We start from the raw sequence: 24,633 nt of genomic DNA on the forward strand, positions 1-24,633 counted from the left end.
TTTTTTACCTACTTGACTTTACCTAAAAAACCTAAGAGTATGAATCCTTGCAGCCACGAAAGCTTCAAATCTAGAATTACGCGACCGATATTCGTGCGTTTTTTATATTTTGTATTGGGGTTTTAGATCGCGTCAATATGAATGTGTCGTGAAACTCGCCGTCACACCCAGAAACACAGCCGATCTGGACGGGTTTGTCACGTAAACGAAACGTTGCCAATTAGTCAACTACTTCAGCACACCGGTGCGCGCCGGCAGAGTAAAACCCACGGACCTTTTTACAAGCATTCAATGACGTCACCCCGTTGAAACGTCAAGTACGTTTCTCCCCCTACGTAAGATGTCCGCTCATTTGCATACCGTTGCTAAGGGAGTCGGAGGGGGGGGCGACTGAGCTTTTCCCCCGTCCTCTTTGTTTCGTGGGGAGGGTGGGGATAGTCTGGGTGATGTGGTCACCTAGTGGGGTTGTTGTGGGTTGTTGGTGGTTGTTGTTTTTGTTTCAAGGGACCGCCGCCGTGTGGTACATTTAGCTGCGGACATCTTTGGGGAGTTTAACACGTAGGCTTTCGCGACCAATATTCATAATAGAGGTTTTTAATGTTAAATCGCGTAAATATGCGTCGTTAAACCCGACACCACCCGACACAGCCAACTAGTAAGGGTTGTCACGTAAACAGAACGTGCCAATTCGTCACTAGTACAGCACAAGTGTATAGTGTAGTGTATTGTAGTGTATAGTAGTGTATAGTAGTGTATAGTGTAGAGTTTAGTGTATAGTGTAGTGTATAGTGTACTAGTACAGCACAAACCGGTGTGTTGGAGAGCCAAGCCACAACATTTACAATCTGAGTGCGACGTTTCGCCAGTAATTACAACTAGCTGCATTGACCCTGACGCCTGCTGCTGCTGCTGTATATTTGGAGTTTGCGTGTCTCTCTCCCCGTGGTCGCGTGGATTTTCCTCTGGGTCCTCCGGGGTTTCCCTCCACATTTAGAAACAAGTGTTGAGATTATTTAGATTATTTTGCTGCTATGAATTTCCACGCGATGAGTCACTTTGTTGAGCTCTCATTTGTGGCCAGGGTGCTTCTGAAAAACAAATTAATACCTCAGTGGGATTTTCCTGATAGTTTGGGGATAGATTCATTTTCTTGGTATGTTTTTGGGTGCTTTGTTTTCTTTTCCTGTACTTTGCACTCCTGTCGTTATTTTGTATTGTTGTAACGTTCTGAAACCCGCCCCAACTGGGCATCTTTGAAAAAGAGCTTCATAGTTTACCAAGATTCCTCCAAGAAAAATATTCTGATATAGCTCCGTGAGCCTTACCTGGTAAAATAAAAACAAAAACGTTCAATAGTTAACAAATATTAATGAGTCGTTTGTAGAATTGTGTTCTCTGAAGAAGGGCAATTGCCTAAAACGTTATATATTTTTCAAGGCCACTTATTTACGAATGTGTTTTGGGTCTTTTGTAAATTTTGCTTGTGCATGTGCACACTGCCAAGGCAACATCAGCAGCATCAAATAATTAGTTTTTCTAGACTCTTATTGATTATGGATGTGATAAATGATAGATAACTCGTTTCTAAATCTGATTTTGTAATTATCTTTAAATGAAAATCCCACTTTTACCAGCACTTTACACAGTAATCACTTTTGATTTGAAGTTTTCATAACTGCAGGAATCCATACTCTTTAGTTCATTCGGTAAAGTCACGTAGGTAGAAAGAAAAATAAATAATAAATCACGACGTGTCGATCGCAACACAAACAATCCTCATCAGGTGGAAATATACAGCAGTAGAACTTCTGAACAGGAAGAGCTGCTGCAACAAGAGGTTATATATATAGGTTTGAGGTGGGTGTCACCCAAGGGTGAGTAGGCGGGGTCAGAGATGGAAAGGAGTCCCGTCGCCGCACGCACGCACAACAGCTGCGTCAAAGGGAGAGATTGGCATGTCAATGTGAACGAGTTTAATGGGAAGATAGCGTGTCTGTGTCAGAGGACCGGGCATAGCGCCACCTCGTGGGCCACAAGCTGCGGCGTTGGCTGCTGCACAGTGAGAGGCCAACGTATCAAACACAAGAGAACCACCGTAGCAGTGGCCGTGCCAGTGAGACATCCAGCCTATTAAACAGCGAGAGCCTCCGTTACATCGAGGCAAAAGGGAGCAGCGGTGGCTATGTTAGTGAGACCTTAGTCTGTGAATGTAAAGACATTTAACAAGGTGATGTAATTCAGAGAGTCGGAAATAACTGCTTAACAACGGCAGGAAGGATGGAAACATCACAGCAAGTTTTGACTTTACCTGGTTAATAACATCCTTCCAATGGTTGCTCAATTTGTACCCATCTTCTCGATTGAAATTGTGTCTGTTTATATATCTGGATGGCTTCATGGACAAATCTTTGATGGTAGCCCGAAGGTTTGCAGAGTACCTTGGTCTCGGGAAAAAACTATATCGTGTGAACCCACCGCGTTAAAAGTGATCAGCTACGGCAGAGGTATTGGTTCTGCCGTGTTTCAAATCTGCCTTGTGTTCGCGAACACGGTCCGAGACATGTCGTTTTGTTTCCTCGATGTAACTGCTACCGCAGACACAACTTAGTTTCTAGACACCAGGGTATTGCATGTCAGGAATCACATCCGTCACAGATGGGATAAAATCACGGATTTTGTGTACTGTGTTGAATCTAACCTGGATCTTGTGTTTGTTTTAGATTTTGGAAATATTTTTGGTAACACCTGCTATGTATGGCAAGGTGATGCTTTTGATTGGGTCCTCAGATCGTTCTCTCCCCATGGTTGGGGATACAGCTTTGTGGATTGTGCGGTTTGAATATCCAATCATATTGAGGGCCTGGTGTACGTGCTCCAGCTCACTCTTGTTGCAGCAGCTCTTTGCTGTTCAGCAATTCTACTGCTGATTCTTTCCACCTGATGACGATTGCTTGTGTTGCGATCGAAACGTCGTGATTTATTGATTATTTTTCTTTCTACCTACGTGACTTTACCGAAAGAACCAAAGGGTATAGTAATCACTTTGTATGTTTTAGGTGCATTTATGATTAACCAGTCTTGTTAGCCCATACCAGATATTTATCAGTACCACCTGAGGTGGCAAAACATGAGTGGGGTTTAGTTTCTTAATGTGGCCAAGAACAGTGAATTCATTACGCAATAACCACGTGAAGTGAGTGGATTTATCAAATATTTCACCCTCGATTTCCATTTCATTAAATGTCTCGACAAAAATGTTGATACCTTTGGTGGTACCCCTTCCTGCCTTGTTTGGCCCGAGGACTTATCAATTAAAACACTACGCGTAAACTGTTAAAGACGAAACAACGCCACGTGCCAACTTTGTTAAATTGCATTAAAGTTGAACGCAACCGGGCAATGTATGCTTACAGATTAACACAATCCCTTATGGTAATACTGTACTAAGTGCTAAGCTGTCCAGTGCCACATTCATAAATACAACTTTAGCGTCACCAACAAGCGTCACACAAAGCCGGCTTTACATGGCGCACACCATTAGCTATTACGTCAGTAGGACAAAACCACATTTCTAGGCCTAGTAGCCGGTTACATAACGGACTAAGTGACTTAGTTAACTTTGTAATCTTCACCAATGTAGTTTATGTAGTAATGACTTAAGGGGGGGCTGTATGTTCACGGTATTAAATTCTGGACACGTGCCACATTGTGGTTCTCTGAGCCATACGCCACTAAATTTAAAAAAGCCCGTACAGGGCCTGATAGGTAACACCTGCAGGGTGAATAATAATTTACTGTGGTTAATTTACATCCCGTTGTCAATACACTGGTTAAAACAACATATTTAACAATTGTAATGATTCGTTGATGGGGCCGTGACCAGCCACGGTGTGGGTAAAGCCATTCCGCAATTAATTTACAAAAGGCTACATGACATTATTATTACTGGCATAATCCATGAATATCTATGGGTTAGAGTCATGGTCCGAGTTATGTCTAAACTGGTTAGCTTATAGTGAATATATGCGTGCCTCTGTTGGAAGCTACGAATGAAAATGTATTTGATTTCCACACCGTCAAGGTTCATTCATGGCGCAGCCCTGCAATTCCTCGTTCACGCCACTGCTGCCAGAAGGCCTCCCGAAGAGGGGAACTATTAGGGAGCGCCCTCTGGTGGGTATTTTGGTCTACTCTTCCACGCTGACCAGACGTTTTGAAACGGTCGGGAATACTGGAGCGTACTGTTACCTACAAAGACAAAGATCCCCCCTATAGCCTGAAGACAATTGGGGCAAGTGCTGTTAGCGAGCACCTATGAAGACCGGAACGGCACACGAGGTGGTGGTTGGCCAGCACCACGCCCTGCCGCCTTCGTCGGCGATCATTACACACCACACCAGCTACTCATTTAAGACCGAGTCGACCTAGGGGAGACCCAGGACCAGTTCAGATAATAGCAACTGGTGTTGGTGGACGCGAGCGGGAATCGAAGTCGGTCCGCCGGGTTCTTAAGACAGCGCGCTAACAGCTGCATCACCGCTCCCCTGTAGGTAGACTGTACAAACACCACCCCAACACGTGGCATGTTGCTCAACACGTGGCCTGTCGCTCAACACGTGGCCTGTCGCTCAACACGTGGCCTGTCGCTCGACCCGTGCTGTACAATTGTACGGTGCAGTATACGCAAACAGTATTGCTGCTCGCCCACCACACCACCGTGGCAGCAATCCCAGAATGAACGTACTGTACGTACATTCATTCCACGCTGTGTAACCTATCGAACAATCGCACCCTCTGGCTAAAAGCGTTCAAAAGCCGAAAACGATCACGTTTAATTGTGAATTCCAGAGCGCCCTACAGGCAACCAATGAGTACGTGCAGAGTCTGGGTACAAGCCCTGTTTGCCATCACGAGGATCAACCTTTGGCCCTCCCGTGACCGAAAAGCCACATGGGGTCTATTTTTGTCTCCCCCCCCCCCAAACAGCGCTCGCTCCTTCCTCTCGTGTCCGTGGCTTCACGACTCGTCATCGCAGTGGCCACCAGTGTCACGGTAAGCAAATACAAAGATCCCCCGTATAGGCTTAACGTACTTTTGGGGGCAAGTGCTGTTAGCCAGCGCCTATTCAGGCCGGCACGGTACACGAGTTGGTGGGTGTGGAGCACCACGCCCCGAGCCGCCTTTGTCTCCCTAGTGGCGATGTTGACTACACACCACACCTTGTACCAATTTGAGGCTGAGTCGACCTAGGGGGAGGCCCCGGGGCCGGCTCAGATAATCGTCACTGGGTGTTGGCCGTGAGCCGTCAATCGAACTCGGTGCGCCGGGTTCTAAGCGCAGCGTAGCGCTAACCGCTGCACCACCGCTCCCCGTCACGACGGTAAGCGCGCACACAACTCAAACAAAACCCTTAAAGAATATGTTTCTTCTTGGGTCTGCCTCGATTCAAAAGCTCATCGTCCCTCCCATGCCGTCGCCTCTCGGGGAAAAAAATGATGTCGGCTCGTGGTGTTGTGGCGATGCCCTTCGCCTGTGCGCCCCCTCGTGGTCAGCGCCACGGATCCCGGCGATTCGTGTGAAGACGAAACGGGTGAAAGGTGCCCGCAACATGCCCTGCGACTCGCTTGTTTGCTCACCCATGCCACTGATGGCCCAAAGAGCCTCTCACTCCAAGTGTCGTGTGAGCTCCAGAGAGGGCCACTATAGAGAAACGGGTTGCTTGGCCTGCTCTTCTTACGCGCTTAGCCATGCGTCTTGGAAGAGGTTAATCATTTACTGACAATGAGTTGTGTGTACGGTCTGTTCTCCTATAACGCGGTCAGTGCCGGATTATCCTAGTAGCAAAAGTAGCTACATATGCTACGGGCCCCGCACTTTGAAGGGCCCCGCGCTAAATGCTTTCAAGCTATCAATTCCGGCTCAGTGATTCTGCACTTGCTCTATTACTATAGTGCTATACCGCCTTCAACTTTTATGAATGACTGGATGTTTAAGTTTAGTGATTTGTCGTATTATTTGGCTGTATAGCAAATTAAAAATACAATTACTTTACTATGCAGGGTAAAATGTTTTTAATGTGTTTTTTTAATTTAGGGCCCCTTTATAAGATATGCTACAGGCCCCGCACTAGCTTAATCCGGCACTGAACGCGGTAGTTGCGTTCCTGAAGAACGCCGCGTTATGGGAAAATCGCGTTAGGGTAAAGCAGAGTCCGCGATAACGTGCGAGATGTGTACGCAGGCCGAAAAAAGACAGAGGCGCGTGGGTCGCGTCGAGATAGATCCAGCAGCATCCCGCATTGTGCGATGCTACGCCGAGGCAGCCGTACAATCGCTTATTCCTACTCGCGTAGGAATAAGCGATTAATTGCGTTATATCCAATTCTCATTCGCGTTATGAAAGAAAAAAACGTGTTCCCTAATACATTTGTAGTGACGTTAATGATGTCACTATGGTGTTAGCACCAGGCACTATCGTAACAGTGCTACTGTGCGTCTGGAACCTCTCTCTGGGGCCAGAGTGAGTACGGCATGCCAACGGATCCGAGGGGGGCATAGTCCTGGTGACGGCTTGAGAGATGGCAAGTCAGGACATGGTAGTATGGGTGAACCCAAGATGGCACGTGACCGGGACAGGGTAGTGAGGGGGGCTTGAGAGACACGTGATACTCGGTCGAGATCCTTCGGGAAAAGTCTCGAAGGGGGCGTGACCGAAGGCTGAGCGAGGCCACGCCCAGGAGCATAAAAGGGCAGTCCCGAGAGCGTTCGTGGCTGTTTCTGGAATCAACCCTCAGCGCTACGTCTCTCTGATCTACGGTCTCCGTGGGTCAGTCAGGAGGCCAATGACTGACCCGGTTATGTAGTTACCTTGTAGCGTGTGTACGTTTATGTAGCTCACCCGTTGGGCTATGTAATCAACGTGTTGCCCCCAAGAACACTACACATTCATCGCGTTATATCCAATTCGCATTCTGAAAACACGGGTTATACGAGAACAGACTGTATGTTGAACTTCGTTTGCACCGTACGTAGCCAACTGTACTAATCGGAGTCGTTGGACTCGTTTCCAGGCGGGTCCTGCCGCTGCATTTGGGGTTTTTATGTCAAGATGTTTTTCAGCCAACTAATGATGAGTTATATTATTGGTTCTTTCGTTAAAGTCACGTAGAAGGGAAACAATAAAATAATACAAATACGTGACTTTACCGAAAGAACCAAGAATATGAATCCCTGCAGTCACGAAAGCTTTAAATCAAAATTTAATGATGAGTTGTGTTTATTTTATAAAGTGTGGGAGGAAACAGGAGCAGTCGGAGAAAACCCACGCCTTGTGCGAGGGGGCAACGCTCGATCCCCGTACAGATGGAATCGGATGTTGATTAGGCCACTTGCTGTATGGTAATGTCTTTTGGCAAGCCAGTGTATGGCACCTTGAGGTCCGAGTACCCACACTTGACCAGACCACACGTGATCCACTGATACACTAACTGCTGTATACCTATTTATACCGCTGGTTGGAGAGAGGTGAGGTTATTATTCAGAAACTTGACCGGGGGAGCAAATGTGTACCTATGTTCAGATGTGTACCTGTGTTCAGATGTGTACCTGTGGTGTTCAAATGTGTACCTGTGGTGTTCAAATGCGTACCTGTGTTCAGATGTGTACCTGTGGTGTTCAAATGTGTACCTGTGGTGTTCAAATGTGTACCTGTGGTGTTCAAATGCGTACCTGTGTTCAGATGTGTACCTGTGGTGTTCAAATGTGTACCTGTGGTGTTCAAATGTGTACCTCTGGTGTTCAAATGAGCTGGGGGTCTGGTGTTTATTATAAACGGCAGTGCTGTGGCATTGATGACTATCCCACATTATTACGGCAGGGGAACAGAATATTCACAGCATCACTTGGCTTGCTACAAAATTATTACTCATTTTATCATTTCGAAAAGAACGATGAGCTGAGTCACCCCCTGGCAGAGATTTGAACTCGCACCCTTGCCACAGTGGGTGGAGTGCTCTGGCTCGGCGGCTGCTGCACACAATTAGACGACAGAGCGTGGCTGATGATGATGATGATTAGGCCATGGACGGAGTGCAAGTGCATTGCACCAAACCAATGTGATATCAATTGGTCGTTGAAGCAGAGATTAAATTACATTTGTTTGATGATGCAGGATTTTTCGGCGCGGCGTGGCTATTGCTCTCCATCCCAATTTGTGTGTGCGCTCCGACATTCCTGCGCCCTCTGCCTGTCACCAATCACAGTTTCTGAGCATAGCCCCAACAACTCAAACAGCCAACAAACAGCACTGTTGAAGGTGTAATAGATTAGAGTTAATACAAGGTAACGTTGTAATAACTTGGGAAAACCATCGATGGGAGGGAAAGAAGCGAAAAGTGTTGTGAACTGCGGTGTGCGGAGTGAGTGGTGGGTGAGTGGTTGGGTGTGTGAGTTCATGAGCGCTGCTGTTGTGGTAACCTGCCGTGTGGCGGTTGAACACATTGTGCATGAAACGCAACAACGAAGTCTGGTAGCATCCTCAACATGGGTGGAAGGAATCAAGGAGTGAAATGGAAACAGTAGCCGTGGTAGTGGCAGTAGTAGTAGCCATAGAAGAGTGATAAGGAGACGGTTGATTGACCCCATACTCTTCCTCCTTGCCCCCCCCCCGTGCCCCCCAGTGCCCCGTGCCTCCTGCTGGCTCCAGCGTTCCGCGCGGCATGGCCGAGGAGACGAGCGAGCCCCGTGTGGCACGGCGGCGGCGTCGGCTGCTGCTGGTGGTGTGCGACGACTTGGGCTACTGCCCGCGGAGGAACCGCGGCATCGTGGAGTGCTTCTTGGCCGGCCTCGCGAGCGGAGCCTCCCTCATCGTCAACGGGAGGGCGGCCCAAGACGCGGCGCGCCTCGCCAAGACGTAAGTGCCCCCGGTGGCAGACGTGCAGTTCGGTTTTGTTTGGGTTTGGGGGGGGGTTTGGGGGGGGTTGGTTTGGTGGCGAGATGTGAGCTCCCACCCCTGGTATGCAGGAGGTTGTGGGTTCGATCCGGACCCCAGACGCCTGCTGGAAATTTGTAGTTTGTGCGTCTCTCTCTCCCCGTGATCGCGTGGATTTTTCTCCGGGTCCTCCGGTTTTCCCCTCCAAGTTTAGAAACGTGCGTTTAGAGTATTTGGCTGCTATAAATTTCCACGCGATAAGCCACTTCGTTGAGCTATCATTTGTGGCCAGGTCGCTTCTGAAAAATAGCCTATATAGCTCATTGGGCCTTACCTGGTAAAAAAAAAAGTTTGGGTTTGGGGGATATGATGGGGCGTCGTGTGTGTGTGTGTGATGGGGAGGGGGGAGCGGTAGTGTAGCGGTTAGCGTGCTGTGCTATGAACCTGCCGACCTGAGTTTGATTAGGACTCATGGCCACCAACACCAGTGACGATTATCTAAACTGTTTCTGGGCCTCCCGTAGGTCGACTCAGCCTCAAATTAGTATCTGGTGCGGTGTGTAAACATTGCCACTCGGGTGGTGCTGGAAAGCCACCCCCTCGTGTGCCGATGCAGCCTTCATAGGTGCTCACTAATAGCACTTGCCCCAACAGTCGGTTAAGGTTATATGGGGGCTCTTTGTTGTCTTTGTGATTCATCACAAATTCCGTTCTGCTTTCCGGTTGCGTCAAATGTGACACACATCTCCCAGTTATTTGGTGAATTTTAAACCTTTGTCCTGCTCGTATTTATCCTGAGCACAACTTTTCAGACTTCTTTATTATTTTATTCTAACACTACCTGCGCCTCCTTCCTACTGGATAGCAGAACTGGTGACGACAATGATGATGATGGCAACAATTTTCATTCGCAAATCTCTGTCACGTGCCATTACCAACAGCCACACACCTCCTTAAACAGCAACGGCTAAGTCTCGTTTAGGTTCAGCCTCACCAGGGGCAACAGGTAGGGCTGTGCAATATCCCCTCCGAGTTGCAGTTTCAACTGAACCCCTGAGCGGTTGCTATACGCAACAACCCATCAATCATTGAAATCCACTTCAACTTAACAAGCCACGAGTCGGGCCTTATGCGCACGGCATACTGATCACGGTGGCAGACCACCAACCCATCCATCCCTTAGCCCTGTAGACACAATGGATGAGCTCAGACAATCCTGCAGATATGAACTCAATGCAAGAAAGTCTGAAATAATGCCCAAAATGTATGTATGTATTTTAAACTTAGTAATAGGGTTTTACCCTTTCAACTGGTACAAAAATTGACACCTTTATACAAGGGATCATGTTTGCAATAACCACAACACAAGCAGTCAAAATGCAAAAAAAAAGAAACAACTCTGATGATGATAATGATATGCACTGTCCTTGAAGTTGATTGGTCCACACCTGAGACAGCTTTTCTTAGAGCCTAGTCTCCATTGGTGTTGGACCAGATGACGCCAAAAGGCGTACAACTCAAAAACAGCGCACTATCAGAGTATTGAGAGCTCGGGGTAAAAACCTATTACTATATTTTGCCACTGGTAAAGGAGGTCTCATAGTGTATTTTGAACTTATTTCTCATCGTATGTAGCCAACCATGCTCATCCGAGGTGCGGGGGAAGGATAACAAACTAAACACAGAAAGCATTTTTTAAGAAGGGTCAACACAGTTCCACTTAGGGCCTGGCAGGGACCCCTTCTCTCTCGGGAGTCTCACACGGAACGCCTGGGCGTCGTCATCACCAACAGCCCGTCCAAACAATGCATGCACATGTGCAGCTCAATCATAGCGATACACTCCGCTGCTGCGGTTGCCTGGCTTGACCACCTGAATGTGTAATTGTAGTTCTAGCTCTGAATGTACATCGGCAATACGAAAGAAAAAAGTTATTGTCAGTCCACTGCTGGATGAGGGCCTCCCCACGCCGTGCCAGTTATGGGGGTTGTTTGACCACGCCTCATCGCGCTGGTCAGCGTGGGTTGGCGACGGTAGGGAGCGCGTGCATTTTGGAGAATGGAATTACCACAGTGTCACCATGGATTTTTTTGGGGCTACATGGTGAGTTCCACAGCCCTGTGACGACCTGTCTGTGCGTGGTGGGGGTCACCCATCCAAGCACTATCCTGCTTGGCAGATGATTGGCAAGATGCGGCACAATCCGGGCGATTTGGTCGGAGGCAATCTGCACATACTGTACAGCGTCGCATAACCGACTCGCTGGGGACCGAGGTGTAGGCGGATATGTTCGCACCTCCGATTAGCACGGTTGGCTACGTACGGTGCGAAAGAAGTTCTACATACGTGAAAAGCTCAGATATGTGATCATCGAAAATTACCCCACGCACAATATGGTACTGGGTGTAGCCGTTTAATTGGTTAAGGCAGATATGCGACAATGCACCGTGCATAAAATCATCGACACGTAGAACGCACGTAAGCATTGGGGCTGCCTTCCTTTACCTAGGTGAGCTAACACAGGTTGACGGTCCTTTCTAGAATCCAAATTTTTTAAAGAATGTTGCCACTTCCTATACGAGTTGAGCGCCATACAATCCCAGGCGTTGATCTTCGCATCGATTTCCTCACGCTTACAACCACGGGGAACACGCAGGTCATAATCAGGCAAGCTCACTGCGGATTCACATGCACAGCCTTTATTACCAAATCACATTTAGAAAATCTAATTATCTGGACATATGACCAAGAATGTATCAAATAGTACATTTCCAATGGTCGACCAACATTCAGCGTTTAATGTTGCTTTGCTTGAAATTAAGGCAAGTGTAGTGACATCTCAGATGTCACTGTGTGGTACTGGCTCGAGCGAGGTGTGGCATGCGATGTACTCACATCACGTGTGTAGCGACATCGTGAGTGTCGCTGAGTAATGCGGCTCGAACGAGGCACGGCGTGTGATGTACTCACATCACGGACACCCTGTAGGTGGTGGGTGTAGTACCAGCCCTAGAGGGGGCTCGGTGAGTGCTGGGATAGCGCTCAGTGGCACCACGCGTGGCGTGCAGTGCTGACCCCTACAGGAGGGAGTGTGAGAGTGTCAGCCATGGGGTGAGGTTACCCTGGGCCATGGCACTCTGGTTGACCCTGGAAGGCACGTGACCGGTAAGATCTACACAGGGGCCCCAGGTGGGGGCTTGGGGGTGGTCACGTGTCAGGGTGAGATCCTACGGGAAGGGTCAAGAAACGACGAGAGGTTTCTCGAAGGTGGCCGTGGCCAAGGGTGGGGCCAGCCACGACCCGGGAGCATATAAACCGGGTTCCCACAGGGACCGGGGCTCTGCGTTGTTATCGTCATCTGAAGATCTACGATCTACGTTCTACGTCCAAGAAGAAGTCACCAACACGTGGACGAGGACCCCAGCCAGGGTCCTGTCCGTTGTAGCTACTCCCAGTAACTAGCGTAGTTAGCCTGGTGGTCCACCACCATATGTTATCTGGTAAAGGGGCAGTAACCCCTTTGTGTTAATGTGTTGGTGTAAATAAATGTGTTGCCTCCAAGAAGTATGTCTGCGACTCAGTTGAATCCACTACACAAGGAAGGAATGTATGACCTGGTAAAGTAAAATATCTAGGACGGACCTCTAGAGGGAGCTCTGGAGCGAATGTGGCCGCCTCTTCTGGGCGGTGGTGACGACACGCGCCTCCAATCCAGTGATGCACTGTGGGAGCCAGCGAGGGTTGGTCGATCACCGCGCACATTTTGCAAAACTCCCCACTGGCGTCGCAGTGCCATAGCCTGGCTTGCCAGGAGCCGGAGTTGAGAAAATGTGGACTCCATCTGTTCAGTCGATGTGGGATAGAGTGTTTCTCCGTTGCATGCGTGGGTGTTCTCCAGGTGCTCTGGTTTCCTCTCACGTCTAAACACTCAATTAGCACGAAAAAACCTTCATATATGCAGGACCGCAGAACTTGGGGAATGTGGACTCCATCTGTTCAGTCGATGTGGGATAGAGTGTTTCTCCGTTGCATGCGTGGGTGTTCTCCAGGTGCTCTGGTTTCCTCTCACGTCTGAACACTCATTTATTAGCACGATAACACCTTCATATATGCAGGACCGCAGAACTTGGGGAATGTGGCATTAGCTCGCCGCCTGGCTGCTGCTTTCCTGCTCGTCTGTGGTTCCTCCTCCTCGCGCCTCCGAGTCGTTCTCTCTCTACAAGAGCGAGCGGACACGGTGCGGCGTTAGCGCGTTACAAGTTAATATCACTATTATTGATATTCTATGCTGGCCAGACTAGGGGTGCCACGGTGGCGAGATGTTAATTACCTCGTCTGGTATGCAGGAGGTCCTGGGTTTGCACGTCTCTCTTTCCTTGTGGTCGCGTGGATTTTTTCTCCGGGTCCTTCGGTTTTTCCCTACATATTTAGAAACATGCGTTTAGAGTTTTTGGCTGCTATACATTTCCACATGATGAGCCACTTTGTAGCGCTATAAATTGTGGTCGCTTCTGAAAAAGAGCTCAGTGGGCCTTTCCTGGTAAAATAACAAATAAACATTTAGACAACTCCTGCTTGGGTCTCAATCACGATTGTTAACTTTGCAATTTCATTGGCCTCTAAAATTAATACGAATGTTATTACTCCTATAAAACTATTGTTTTTTTACTGACGTTTCTAGACCTTGGACAGAGTAAAGATAGCGACTGTAGCCAAGTTAGAAGTGGACTTTAACCACAGTGACTACGCAATAAACAAGGCAAGGAAGGTACTTGGTGACGCTGCTGCTGCGTTGGCAGTGGTGCACAAGCACGGTTAGCAACAACAAAAAGCTCAAACACGTTTCGTCAACGACAACACTGTACGCTGTGAGAGAAGGCCATTGCCCGAAAACGTCGCAAATTATACGCACGCTATCCTTCTTTGGCCACAGTGTTAATGACGGACGTGTTGGTATTTGTGTTATCGTTAAATAAAGCACGTGCTATCTCAAGGAGGCGGTGTCTGGTGTAGGCCAATCCGTTTCAATGACAACGCATGCATTATTAAAGCACGTTTGTTTGCATGTGAAGTATTGGAAAATGACGGCAGGAAACTCCTTGACGGGAACACACTTCTTTTATTAAATCTTGACTTGTAACGATACAACGCGTGGCCTCTCTTCTTCACAATGCGGTCACCATACAACGGTACAACTCGTGACCTCTTCTCTCCGCCCTACGCTTCTCTTGACTCTCGTAGATTCTGTGCTGCTGGCTCTCTGTGCCTCGTGTAGACTCCGCGCCTCGGCTACACTCTTCTCTCGTCTCGTGTAGACTCTGCGCCTCTGCTACACTCTTCACTCGTCGCGTGTAGACCTTACGCCTCTGCTACACTCTTTACTCGTCTCGTGTAGACTTTACATCTCTCTCTGGCTACACCGTATGCATACTCGGCTCGTGTAGACCTTTCTCTCTCTCTGGCTACACCGTATGCATACTCGGCTCGTGTAGACCTTTCTCTCTCTCTGGCTACACACTATACATCGCTCAGCTCGTGTAGACCTTTCTCTCTCTGGCTACACACTATACATCGCTCAGCTCGTGTAGACCTTTCTCTCTCTCTGGCTACACACTATACATTACTCAGCTCGTGTAGACCGTTCTCTCTCTCTGGCTACACACTTATACCTTACTCTCCTCTACTCTCCATTACTCTCCTCTCCTCTCCATTACTCTCCTCTCCTCTCCATTACTCTCCTCTCCGGGCTCTATCTCTGCACCTTCGTCTTCATTCTTAGATGGTTCCACTTCTGCCCTCTACTCCTCTGTGCATCACCTTATATATCTCTTCCTCCCGGGAGACGGAGCGGATGCGGACCTCAACGTCGGCACCGCTCCTCAGTTACCCAATCACCACGCGCTATCTCTACGATCCGTTTTCCCCCCAGCGCGTGTTTCCACTCCCCGACCAATCACACCGCGCTGCCCCCCGATCACTCCCTCTCAGCGCATCACCGGCACACAGCCAATCAGCAGCACTACCCCCACCCGCGCACTGACGCCTGCTCCTCCCCGTCAGCGCGCGTCACCACACACACACCCGTACATACGCGCTGGCACACAACGTATACACCCAGCGCGTATCACCACTACATCACCCCCTCCCACATAGCTCGCAGCCGGCCCGGCTGCTAACAACAACCAACCGCAACGATAAGACGACAACCAAACAAAAAAAAACCCTGTAACCCCCCAGTGTGCCCCGTAACATAACAACAACAACAACTATGTACAGATTGACAATGAACACGAAAAGCCAACAATAACACAATACAAACAAATTCCAAAAAACGAACGCGCCCCACGTCCCTGCGACTATACGCAGTGACGAGGCGCTCCAACTGCCCCGACTCCTCACGAGGCAGGTCACGCAAAGTAGCACGACCTGGCGCGAGTCCGTCTGGCTGGTCCGTCGTATGGGACGGGACACTGACGACCGTCCGGCGGTTCCGGCTGCTCCAGACGGCGCGGAACGGGCCTGAAAGGGCCGGCCCCGCCGCGGAGATCCGGCCGCCGGTGATCGGCAGCTGTCAGTTCCGAGACACCTGGGAGCAGATCAGGCGAAAATACGTGTGGATCAGGCAGAGACATTTCCCCCTCTGGGTCGCCGGTCACGTCACACGCCCGGCCATCACGACACAAGGGGAGGGCATATGGAGGCGAGAACGGTTTCAGTCGGGAGGGGTGAACGTACCAACGGCGCTTTCCCCACTTTATCTGAACGCACTGGGGCCGTGCAACGCGCACGACCTCCACGGGTCCCCTCCACGGTCTCAACAATTTAGGCGACGTAGCCAAGGGTGCCTGAGGGCAATGCAGCCAGGCCCTGTCACCTGGTTTCCATTCGTGCATGGACACCTTCCGTGCCCGCAACCGTTCATTAGCAATTTGGCGAGCCCGCGAATTAAGCCGTGCGGCCTCCCTCGCCTCTGTCAGCTTGTGAATATTAAACTTAATATGTTCTGCCAATTTAGAATTAGTTCGTGGAGCGGACAGGCCAAGTTGCGTTTCCATTGGCGGGTCAGCTTCCCGACCGTACATCAAATAGAATGGGGAAAACCCCGTAGCTGCATGGGGGGCCATTCTATACGCGGCAAGGACTCTCGGGACCTGCAGGTCCCAATCTACATGTGCCTCGCACACCTGCTGGCACAGCATGGAAGTCAAAGTTTTGTGGAGTCTCTCCACCATCCCGTCTGTCTGCGGGTGGTACGGGGAGGTACGCACCTTCTTGGTACCCAACAGATCGCACACCTCTTGCAACAATTTACCCGAAATTTTTTTACCTTGGTCGGTCAGCAGGCGTTCGGGAGCCCCCTTGTCCAGGACATAGCCCTGGACGAAGGCGTCCGTCACAGCCGCTGCCGACTGGTTAGCGAGAGGCCACGCCATAGGCCATCGGGTAAAGTATTCGACCCCCACTAACAAATATTTATTCCCTCTCGGCGTGACTGGGAAGGGCCCCAAAATATCGAGTGCAACGAGCTTGTTGGTACGCGAGACCTGAATAGATTGCAGCGGTGGATTAGCTGCCACGGGCGGTGGTTTACGCCTGGCGCACTCAACGCACCCCTTCAGAATATTTACCACATCACTTCCCATTCCCGGCCAGTAATAGTCACGCTGAAGCAGGGCAAGCGTCTTGTTAACTCCCAAGTGCAAGAGGCGTTCGTGTGCCGCCAAGACAACCCTCCCCCTCACAGCGGAAGGCACCACGAGTGCGTTCCGCCGGGACAAACTGTCCCATCTCAATAACATGCCCTGCTCAAGTACATAGGAGCCGGTACGCTCCTGGTCCCCCTCGGGACCCCCAACCTTGCGGCGCAATGCTAGCAGCGAGCTGTCCGCCATCTGGAGACGGCCCCATTCGCTGAGCGACAACGAGAGCAGCGAGTCCCGACCCTGAGAGGCAGTGGAATCATCCACGATCGGTGCGCCCGCTGTCGCAGCCAGTGCCCCCATCTCCCCCGCAAGCGTCGGTTTACAGCGCGCCGATCCCGACAAACATGCGCATTCATCACAAGGCAACAACCGCGACAAGCAATCGGCATTTGTGTGTCGCAACCCCTTACGGTACGTAGTCGTAAACTGATAGTCCTGGAGGACTTCCAACCAACGCGACAACTGGCCCGAGGGTTGGGCGACCCTCAATGAATACTGTAGCGCCGCGTGGTCCGTTCGGACCGTAAAGTGACGACCATAGAGATATGGCCTAAACTGCTGCACAAAAAAGACAATGGCAAGCAGCTCGCGACGGGTGACGCAGTAGCGCTGCTCCGCCGGAGACAACACCCTACTACCGTAGGCGACAACTCTTTCGACACCCCCAACGACTTGGGATAGCACCCCCCCAATGCCCGTGTTGCTAGCATCCGTGTCCAGCAAAAAGGGCCTCGCAAAATCGGGATAACACAAGGGTGGGGCACCCACCAAGGCGTCCCGGAGGGAGCGAAACGCGGCCTCCTCCTCCGGTCCCCATTTGAACTTCACTCCCTTCGCCGTTAGAGCGTGCAAGGGGTTTGCAATAGTGGCGAAGTGCTCAACGAACCGCCGATAATAAGAAGCAAACCCGATGAAACTACGCACGTCGGAAACGGACGTAGGTGTCGGCCACGAACCGACACAATCCGTCTTCGCGGGATCGGTGGAGATCCCCGAAGAATCGACAATGTGACCCAAGTATCTAACCGACTTCCGAAGGAGGTGACATTTGGCCGGTTTAAATTTCAGCTTAGCCGATCGCATTCGCAAGAACACCCCTCTCAATCGCTGGAGGTGTTCTTCAAACGTTTTACTGAAAACAATGACATCGTCCATATAAATCAAGCATGTATCCCACTGTAAGCCCGACAAAACCAACTCCATAAGTCGCCGAAACGTCGCTGGCGAGGAGTGAAGTCCCATGGGTAACCGGTTAAACTGGAACAGCCCCCCTGGAGTCCGAAATGCTGTCTTAGGTTTCGACTCTTCGTCGAGCGGCAACTGCCAAAACCCCGATAACAAATCAAGAGTCGAAAAATATCGCGCACCAGACAATGCATCGAGGGACTCATCCATCCTGGGGAGCGGATACGCGTCAGCCACAGAGATCTTATTCAGGCGACGGAAATCAACGCAGAATCGCAGGGACCCGTCCTGCTTCTTAACCAGCACAATAGGCGCTCCCCACGGGCTAGAGGAGGGCGAAATAATATCGGCTTCTAGCATTTCGTTAACAGCCGACTGAACGTGTTCCTTCTCCACGGGACTCAGTCGGAAGGGATTTAGCTTGACCAGCGCCGCATCGCCCGTTTCAATGTGGTGGTGCAACAAATCCGTGCACCCAATGTCATACTTATGTTTACTGAACACATCAGAGAATTCTATGAGCAACTCGCGCAGCGCACCCAACTGCGCCGCCGACAAATCGTCCGAGGCGGCGCATAGCGAATGGACCCACTCAAGGTCTTCCCTTGGCTCAACGTTCCGCGCGGGGCTCGAGCCCACCTGCGCAACCAACCCATCATCCACAGGGACCCGCGCCGCGTGAGCCAGCACGGTGCCCTGCGGAATGACAGCTGGCCGCGACCCCGCGTTCAAAACCATCACAAACGGATCCCTGTCAGCCCGCACCAAAGTGTGAGCCACCGATAAATCAAGACCCCCGACAGCCTTGTTAGAAGGACCCAAAAGCATACTTTGTTCCGAAGCCTCCCTCACCCATGGTTTCCGCAACCGGAGGGGAATCAACATCTGTGAACCCGGGGGCACTTGCACGGTCTGTGTCGCCACCGCTTGTATCGTAGCGCACGCCGTCCGAATGTCAGTAGGGCTCGTCAAAAATGAAATCCGGCGACCCGAAGGCAGTTCAATGCATCGTTGATCGATAAGAATTTTAATAGGCATTTTAGCCAAAAAATCAGTGCCCAAAAGACACGGAACTGCCAAAGAAGACGAAACGAAAACGGGTCCCGACAATTTGATATCTCCAATGCAAATGGACGCCCTAACCTGACCGATAATGCCCAACGATCCCCCATTAGCGGCGTAAAATGGCACATCCACTGGAAGCAGCGGACGACATTGGACTGGAAGAATATTATAAATGAGGTCCGATATAATAGTTGCCGATGCCCCCGTGTCCACTAACACCCTAATCTCGACCCCATCAATAGATCCCGTAACAACGGACGAGCCCGCCGAAGCAGCCACAATTCTATGCCCCAATTCCGCCCATTCAATGTCTCCCTGGTCCCGGCCGAACCCCCCTCGCCGAACCGAATCCCCGAACCTTAACCGGCCCTCCTCCGCCGCAACGCGGCGTCCCATGTGTGCCGAATAAACAGGCCGAGCGTGTGAGGTGCCGCGACTTGCCGGGGAATGTAGAGATGACTTGGGCTCTCGGTCGTCGTCCAGCCGAGCTCCCATGGCGCGCTGGCGCGGAGCGCGGCACCCGGACGCCACGTGGCCCCGGAGGCCGCAGTTATAGCACGTGACGAGGGTCGGAGTAGATCTTGGTTGCTCCGACTTTCGGCCCGATCGCAGAGGCGACCGGGCCCCCGGCCTCCAGTCCCCTGGTCGTCCCGTGGCGAACGCCTCCTCTCGTGGGCTGACGACTTGGGGTTCGGTGACCACCGAACCCGGGGCTGCGACGACAGCAGCGTTGCAACCAACGCCTTGTTTCCGTTGTAGGGCCTCGTGCGCTTGAATACTCGTGGCGACTCTCAAAGAAGAAATATCAATCTCGTCAGCTGTGTTGATAGGGGCCCCCAGGTCCTGCGCCAACTTAAGCAGCTGCTCCAAAACCATCGCGTCTTGACCCTCCTCGTCCATCCGAGGGAACGCAGCATCAGCAAGAGCCAGCAACGCCGTGCGATAGGCCAGCGCGGTCTCCGTGGCCGCTTTCCGTCTTGCGTAGAAATGATGGCGGCACGCCGAGGGAGGTCCGTAGACCCTGGCCAACAAACCCAGCGCATCCTTCAGCGTGGAGCGGTCCGACTTCCGTGCCGACCTGAAGGCCGCGAGCGCGTCGTCGTCCAGCATGGCGGGCAACGCCCGCAGCGCCGTAGCATCGGACCACGCTGACATCTCTTGATGCGCCAAAAACCTTCGCTGAAATTGGCCCCAGTCTCCGCCTTCCGCCTCGAAGGCTGACAACGTGGGCAGACGCTGCTGAAAAATGAAGTCATCCGCCTCGTGGTTCCTCTCCGCCTCTCCGTCGGTGTGTAAGATGGCGGCTCCAGCGGCAGACGTAAAATGGCGGACCCCCTCGCGCGCTGATGACGTCGATGCGCGCGCTTGGGAACCCACCACCACGTGGCGCTCGCCGTTCCCGCCAAAAGTAGGCCCAGGCGCCATGGCGGGAATCCCCCATTCGTTTTGGCGGGAATCTGCGGGGCGACCTTGTAAAATGTCCCCCACCGTCCCCGCTCCTCCCGACGAGCTGATCTCCGCCAAGATGGACGCGGCGGCGAGCAGCAGCTCCGCCAGTCGGGAGTGCGCCTCACGAAGCACGGCCATGGTCTCCGGTCGCTCGCCCGGCGCCGTCGACGGATCCTGTAGCGTGGGCAAGTCGTCCTCCTCGCCCCCCGCCACCAGCGGCCCCGAGTCGTCCAGGTTTTCCTCGCGGTCAATCCCGTGGGTCCTACGGGTCTTCCTTGTCTCCATGCTTGGAAGCCCGTTTCACTTCTGACGCCAGATGAAGTATTGGAAAATGACGGCAGGAAACTCCTTGACGGGAACACACTTCTTTTATTAAATCTTGACTTGTAACGATACAACGCGTGGCTTCTCTTCTTCACAATGCGGTCACCATACAACGGTACAACTCGTGACCTCTTCTCTCCGCCCTACGCTTCTCTTGACTCTCGTAGATTCTGTGCTGCTGGCTCTCTGTGCCTCGTGTAGACTCCGCGCCTCGGCTACACTCTTCTCTCGTCTCGTGTAGACTCTGCGCCTCTGCTACACTCTTCACTCGTCGCGTGTAGACCTTACGCCTCTGCTACACTCTTTACTCGTCTCGTGTAGACTTTACATCTCTCTCTGGCTACACCGTATGCATACTCGGCTCGTGTAGACCTTTCTCTCTCTCTGGCTACACCGTATGCATACTCGGCTCGTGTAGACCTTTCTCTCTCTCTGGCTACACACTATACATCGCTCAGCTCGTGTAGACCTTTCTCTCTCTGGCTACACACTATACATCGCTCAGCTCGTGTAGACCTTTCTCTCTCTCTGGCTACACACTATACATTACTCAGCTCGTGTAGACCGTTCTCTCTCTCTGGCTACACACTTATACCTTACTCTCCTCTACTCTCCATTACTCTCCTCTCCTCTCCATTACTCTCCTCTCCTCTCCATTACTCTCCTCTCCGGGCTCTATCTCTGCACCTTCGTCTTCATTCTTAGATGGTTCCACTTCTGCCCTCTACTCCTCTGTGCATCACCTTATATATCTCTTCCTCCCGGGAGACGGAGCGGATGCGGACCTCAACGTCGGCACCGCTCCTCAGTTACCCAATCACCACGCGCTATCTCTACGATCCGTTTTCCCCCCAGCGCGTGTTTCCACTCCCCGACCAATCACACCGCGCTGCCCCCCGATCACTCCCTCTCAGCGCATCACCGGCACACAGCCAATCAGCAGCACTACCCCCACCCGCGCACTGACGCCTGCTCCTCCCCGTCAGCGCGCGTCACCACACACACACCCGTACATACGCGCTGGCACACAACGTATACACCCAGCGCGTATCACCACTACACATGTTTTAGCACAATCATGTGTGGTTCATGCAGATGTGATGCCTTAACACCTGTTAAGATGTTAACACCTATGTGTGTATGTTGAACTTCTTTCGCACCGTACATAGCAAACCGTGCTAATCGGAGATGCGGGGAGGGGAAGGACAATAAAATAAACAAAGCAATTCTCACGAAATTAGTTTTCAATCTAGATTATTTGAAAGTGGTTAGCTCCAGCGGCTTCTTAATATCAGAAGCAAGAGCGTTCCAGACGGCCGCAGAAGCACATCTGAAAGCGTGCGATGCAGTGACCATCTTTGTTCGATGGGTTAGCCAAAATCCGCTGCTGCGAGGATGACTGGAGTTCGCGTGATGGTTTCTGCTCCTTGGCGAGATCAGCAAGGTATTGTGGTTCATTTTTAGAAATCACTTTGTGTGTAATGAGTGCGACCCTATAATGTGTCCGTTCGGGAACCGTAAGCCAATGCAGCTTGGCGAGCACTTGACGGACACGGTCGGATCTTGCAGTACACCTGATGTTTACAATTATCTTTGCCGGAATAGGTTAAGGCTATTCTTTTTTTTTCTTTTCATCAAGGCACGTGCTCCTTCTATTTGTCTGGAGCCAGAGCAGAGGGGATGGGGCTCCGACGCGATCCGGGGTTGTGCTGTGCGTCCTGGAAGCACGTTCTTCAGCAGCTGAAGTCAGCTTCCTGAAGGTCCCGGGCACGTGGATCGACACGTCAGACAGATTCAAATAGCGCGCAATTCAACCCCAAAAAAGCCACATTGCAGGATCGATACCGTACAGCCGTGAAAACCTATGTAGGTAGTAGGTTCGGTGGCAGCTGGCCAATGAAAGGACCAACCGTATTGTTATAGCCGTGCCCAGTGAGGGGTTGTAGAGAAAGAGCTGCCGTTTGCAAAAGCGTTCCCTTGCTTCTGCAAAGCAACAATTCAAGCCTACATCAATCGCGACGATTCCGTTATGGAATTTCACCACGAATGGTGTTTAGAAGTCATTTGTACGAGCCACCTTACGTTACAGGCAATGTACGTCTGTGTTTGTGCGTGCCGTTTTCGATGTCGTCTTTCATTGCGATTGATTTTACGCCGATTTCCATTTGCTTCATTGTACTTGTATTTGTTTTATTCTTATTTTATGTTACCACTGTTGTCATGTTGGTGACCCGGGTCACTCTTGCAAAGTAAGTCTCTCTTATCCTGGCTTTCTCGAGTTCACACCTGGGCCAAGACGAAATCAACTGGGGAAAACGCATTCCCTCTCTATGTGTGCGTTACCGCCCCTTCTCCCCCCACCACCACCAGGCACAGAATGCCGCTGGGGCTTCACGCCAACGTGACGGAGGGCGAGCCCGTGTGCCGGACTCTGCCCCGCTCGGGGCGTGGGCTGCTGCTGCTGCCGGGGGGCACGTTCCGCGGGATTGCGAGTTTCCGGGAGGCAATGGATCGCGGGGACATTGACCCCAAGGAGGTGGGTGGTGGACGGGGACTGTGGGCCCCCCTTCTCTCTCCCGACTCGCTGACTGAAATAGCTGGATGTTTTTAACCTGCATACAATTACTAGTTCATAAAGCCTGGTCTTCGCCAGGCAAACGTTTTCAATATTGAACCTAATGATTTTTTTGACAATTTTTGTATCTACGATCAGACACTCCAAAAACGTATTTTTCCACAAAACACAAAAATTTACAACTTGATTCAACTTCTTATATTTAAAAGACATACCCATTGGAAACCACTCACTTTAAAGATTGTTTTTTTTTATTAGAAAGAACAAACATTTATGAACTTCATACTCTGAGGGGCGTTTAAAACACATCGGCTTAAAATGAAAGCTCCTATCTTTCACCATTTTCGAATTATTCAGATTTGGATATCACAAAGTGTCTTTTTTCCATTCAAAACCGCTTGAATCCGTCATCTCAAAAACAATAAAAGATAGAACAATGGTTAGCTTTAATTTGATTTGCTGCTTAACGCGCTATCAAAAAAACTGCAATGTTATATTTTGAACGGTTTCTGAATTACACTCACAAACAAGTTCATGGGGCATTTGACATCAAGATTTGGGAGCCTTTAAATTAAAAATCTCAAATTTCCCTGTGGTTTGTGTCCAAAAAGCTACTTATGTACCACATGTTAGCGTTCTACCATGCCAGGAAGTACCCTAGAGGCTCTTGAGACACATTCTATATAAATAAAGTCCTTACTCAATGTGGGCTATAACTCTATTATTTTAGTTTCACCGTGTATTGGGTTTAGAGGAATACAGTCTCATGGTGACAATATTAATTTAAAAAAATCAAGGTACGATACTCACAATTAAGTTATCGTGCGTGTTGCTTTCATGCTGGCCCACCGCTCTAGAATTTCCTATAAAAAATGGGGTGGACCGCACAACTTCGTGCTGCTCTACCGATACGATAGCCAGATGCGTTACATCGGGCTTGGTCCATGGTAGACCAAGTCATTTTTTATTAAATGTTTTACTTTGTTATCTGTTGATTCCAGGCCACCTCGTGGCCGACTGGGCCCCTATGCGGCGCATTGGGGCACATATCCCCCCGCCCCATCAGTTGCGCTCCTGGGTAGTGGACGCTCTGGATGATTTTTAACGCTTCCAAACAGAGGTCAACAGTGTCCATGCGTTAGCCCCGTCCGCACGTACGCCCGCCTGTCCAGAACAGGAGGGCGCGATAATTCTCGTGAAGATGGTCCAATGCGAACGCTCTTCCTTCCGATATTAGGAAGCCACTGGAGTTGTCCACCTGTAATGAGAGAGCGCCATCCGGGGGGTGCCAGAGGGTGACGGGGACAGGCACCATTACGTAATCGGCATCCAAGCCGAAGGGGGGATAATATCTGGGCCAGGGAGGACGGGCAGAGTCGTGCAGAGAGGTTCTGGAACCATCGG

General features: G+C 50.8%; 1 protein-coding gene across 1 annotated transcript; it reads left to right on the forward strand.

Moving 5' to 3' along the window:
* The first annotated feature begins 457 nt into the window (after window positions 1-457).
* YDJC (YdjC chitooligosaccharide deacetylase homolog) lies at window positions 458-24,606 on the forward strand. The gene is made up of 3 exons (XM_078611679.1): window positions 458-5,052; window positions 8,678-8,910; window positions 23,025-24,606. Exons 1-3 carry the CDS (start codon window positions 4,951-4,953, stop codon window positions 23,263-23,265), a joined length of 576 nt encoding a protein of 191 aa, XP_078467805.1. The 5' UTR covers window positions 458-4,950; the 3' UTR covers window positions 23,266-24,606.
* Window positions 24,607-24,633: the final 27 nt, after the last annotated feature.

This window comes from Lampetra planeri, chromosome 37 (assembly GCF_965212315.1).
Source record: "Lampetra planeri chromosome 37, kcLamPlan1.2.h2, whole genome shotgun sequence".
NCBI classification, from domain to species: Eukaryota; Metazoa; Chordata; class Hyperoartia; order Petromyzontiformes; family Petromyzontidae; genus Lampetra; species Lampetra planeri.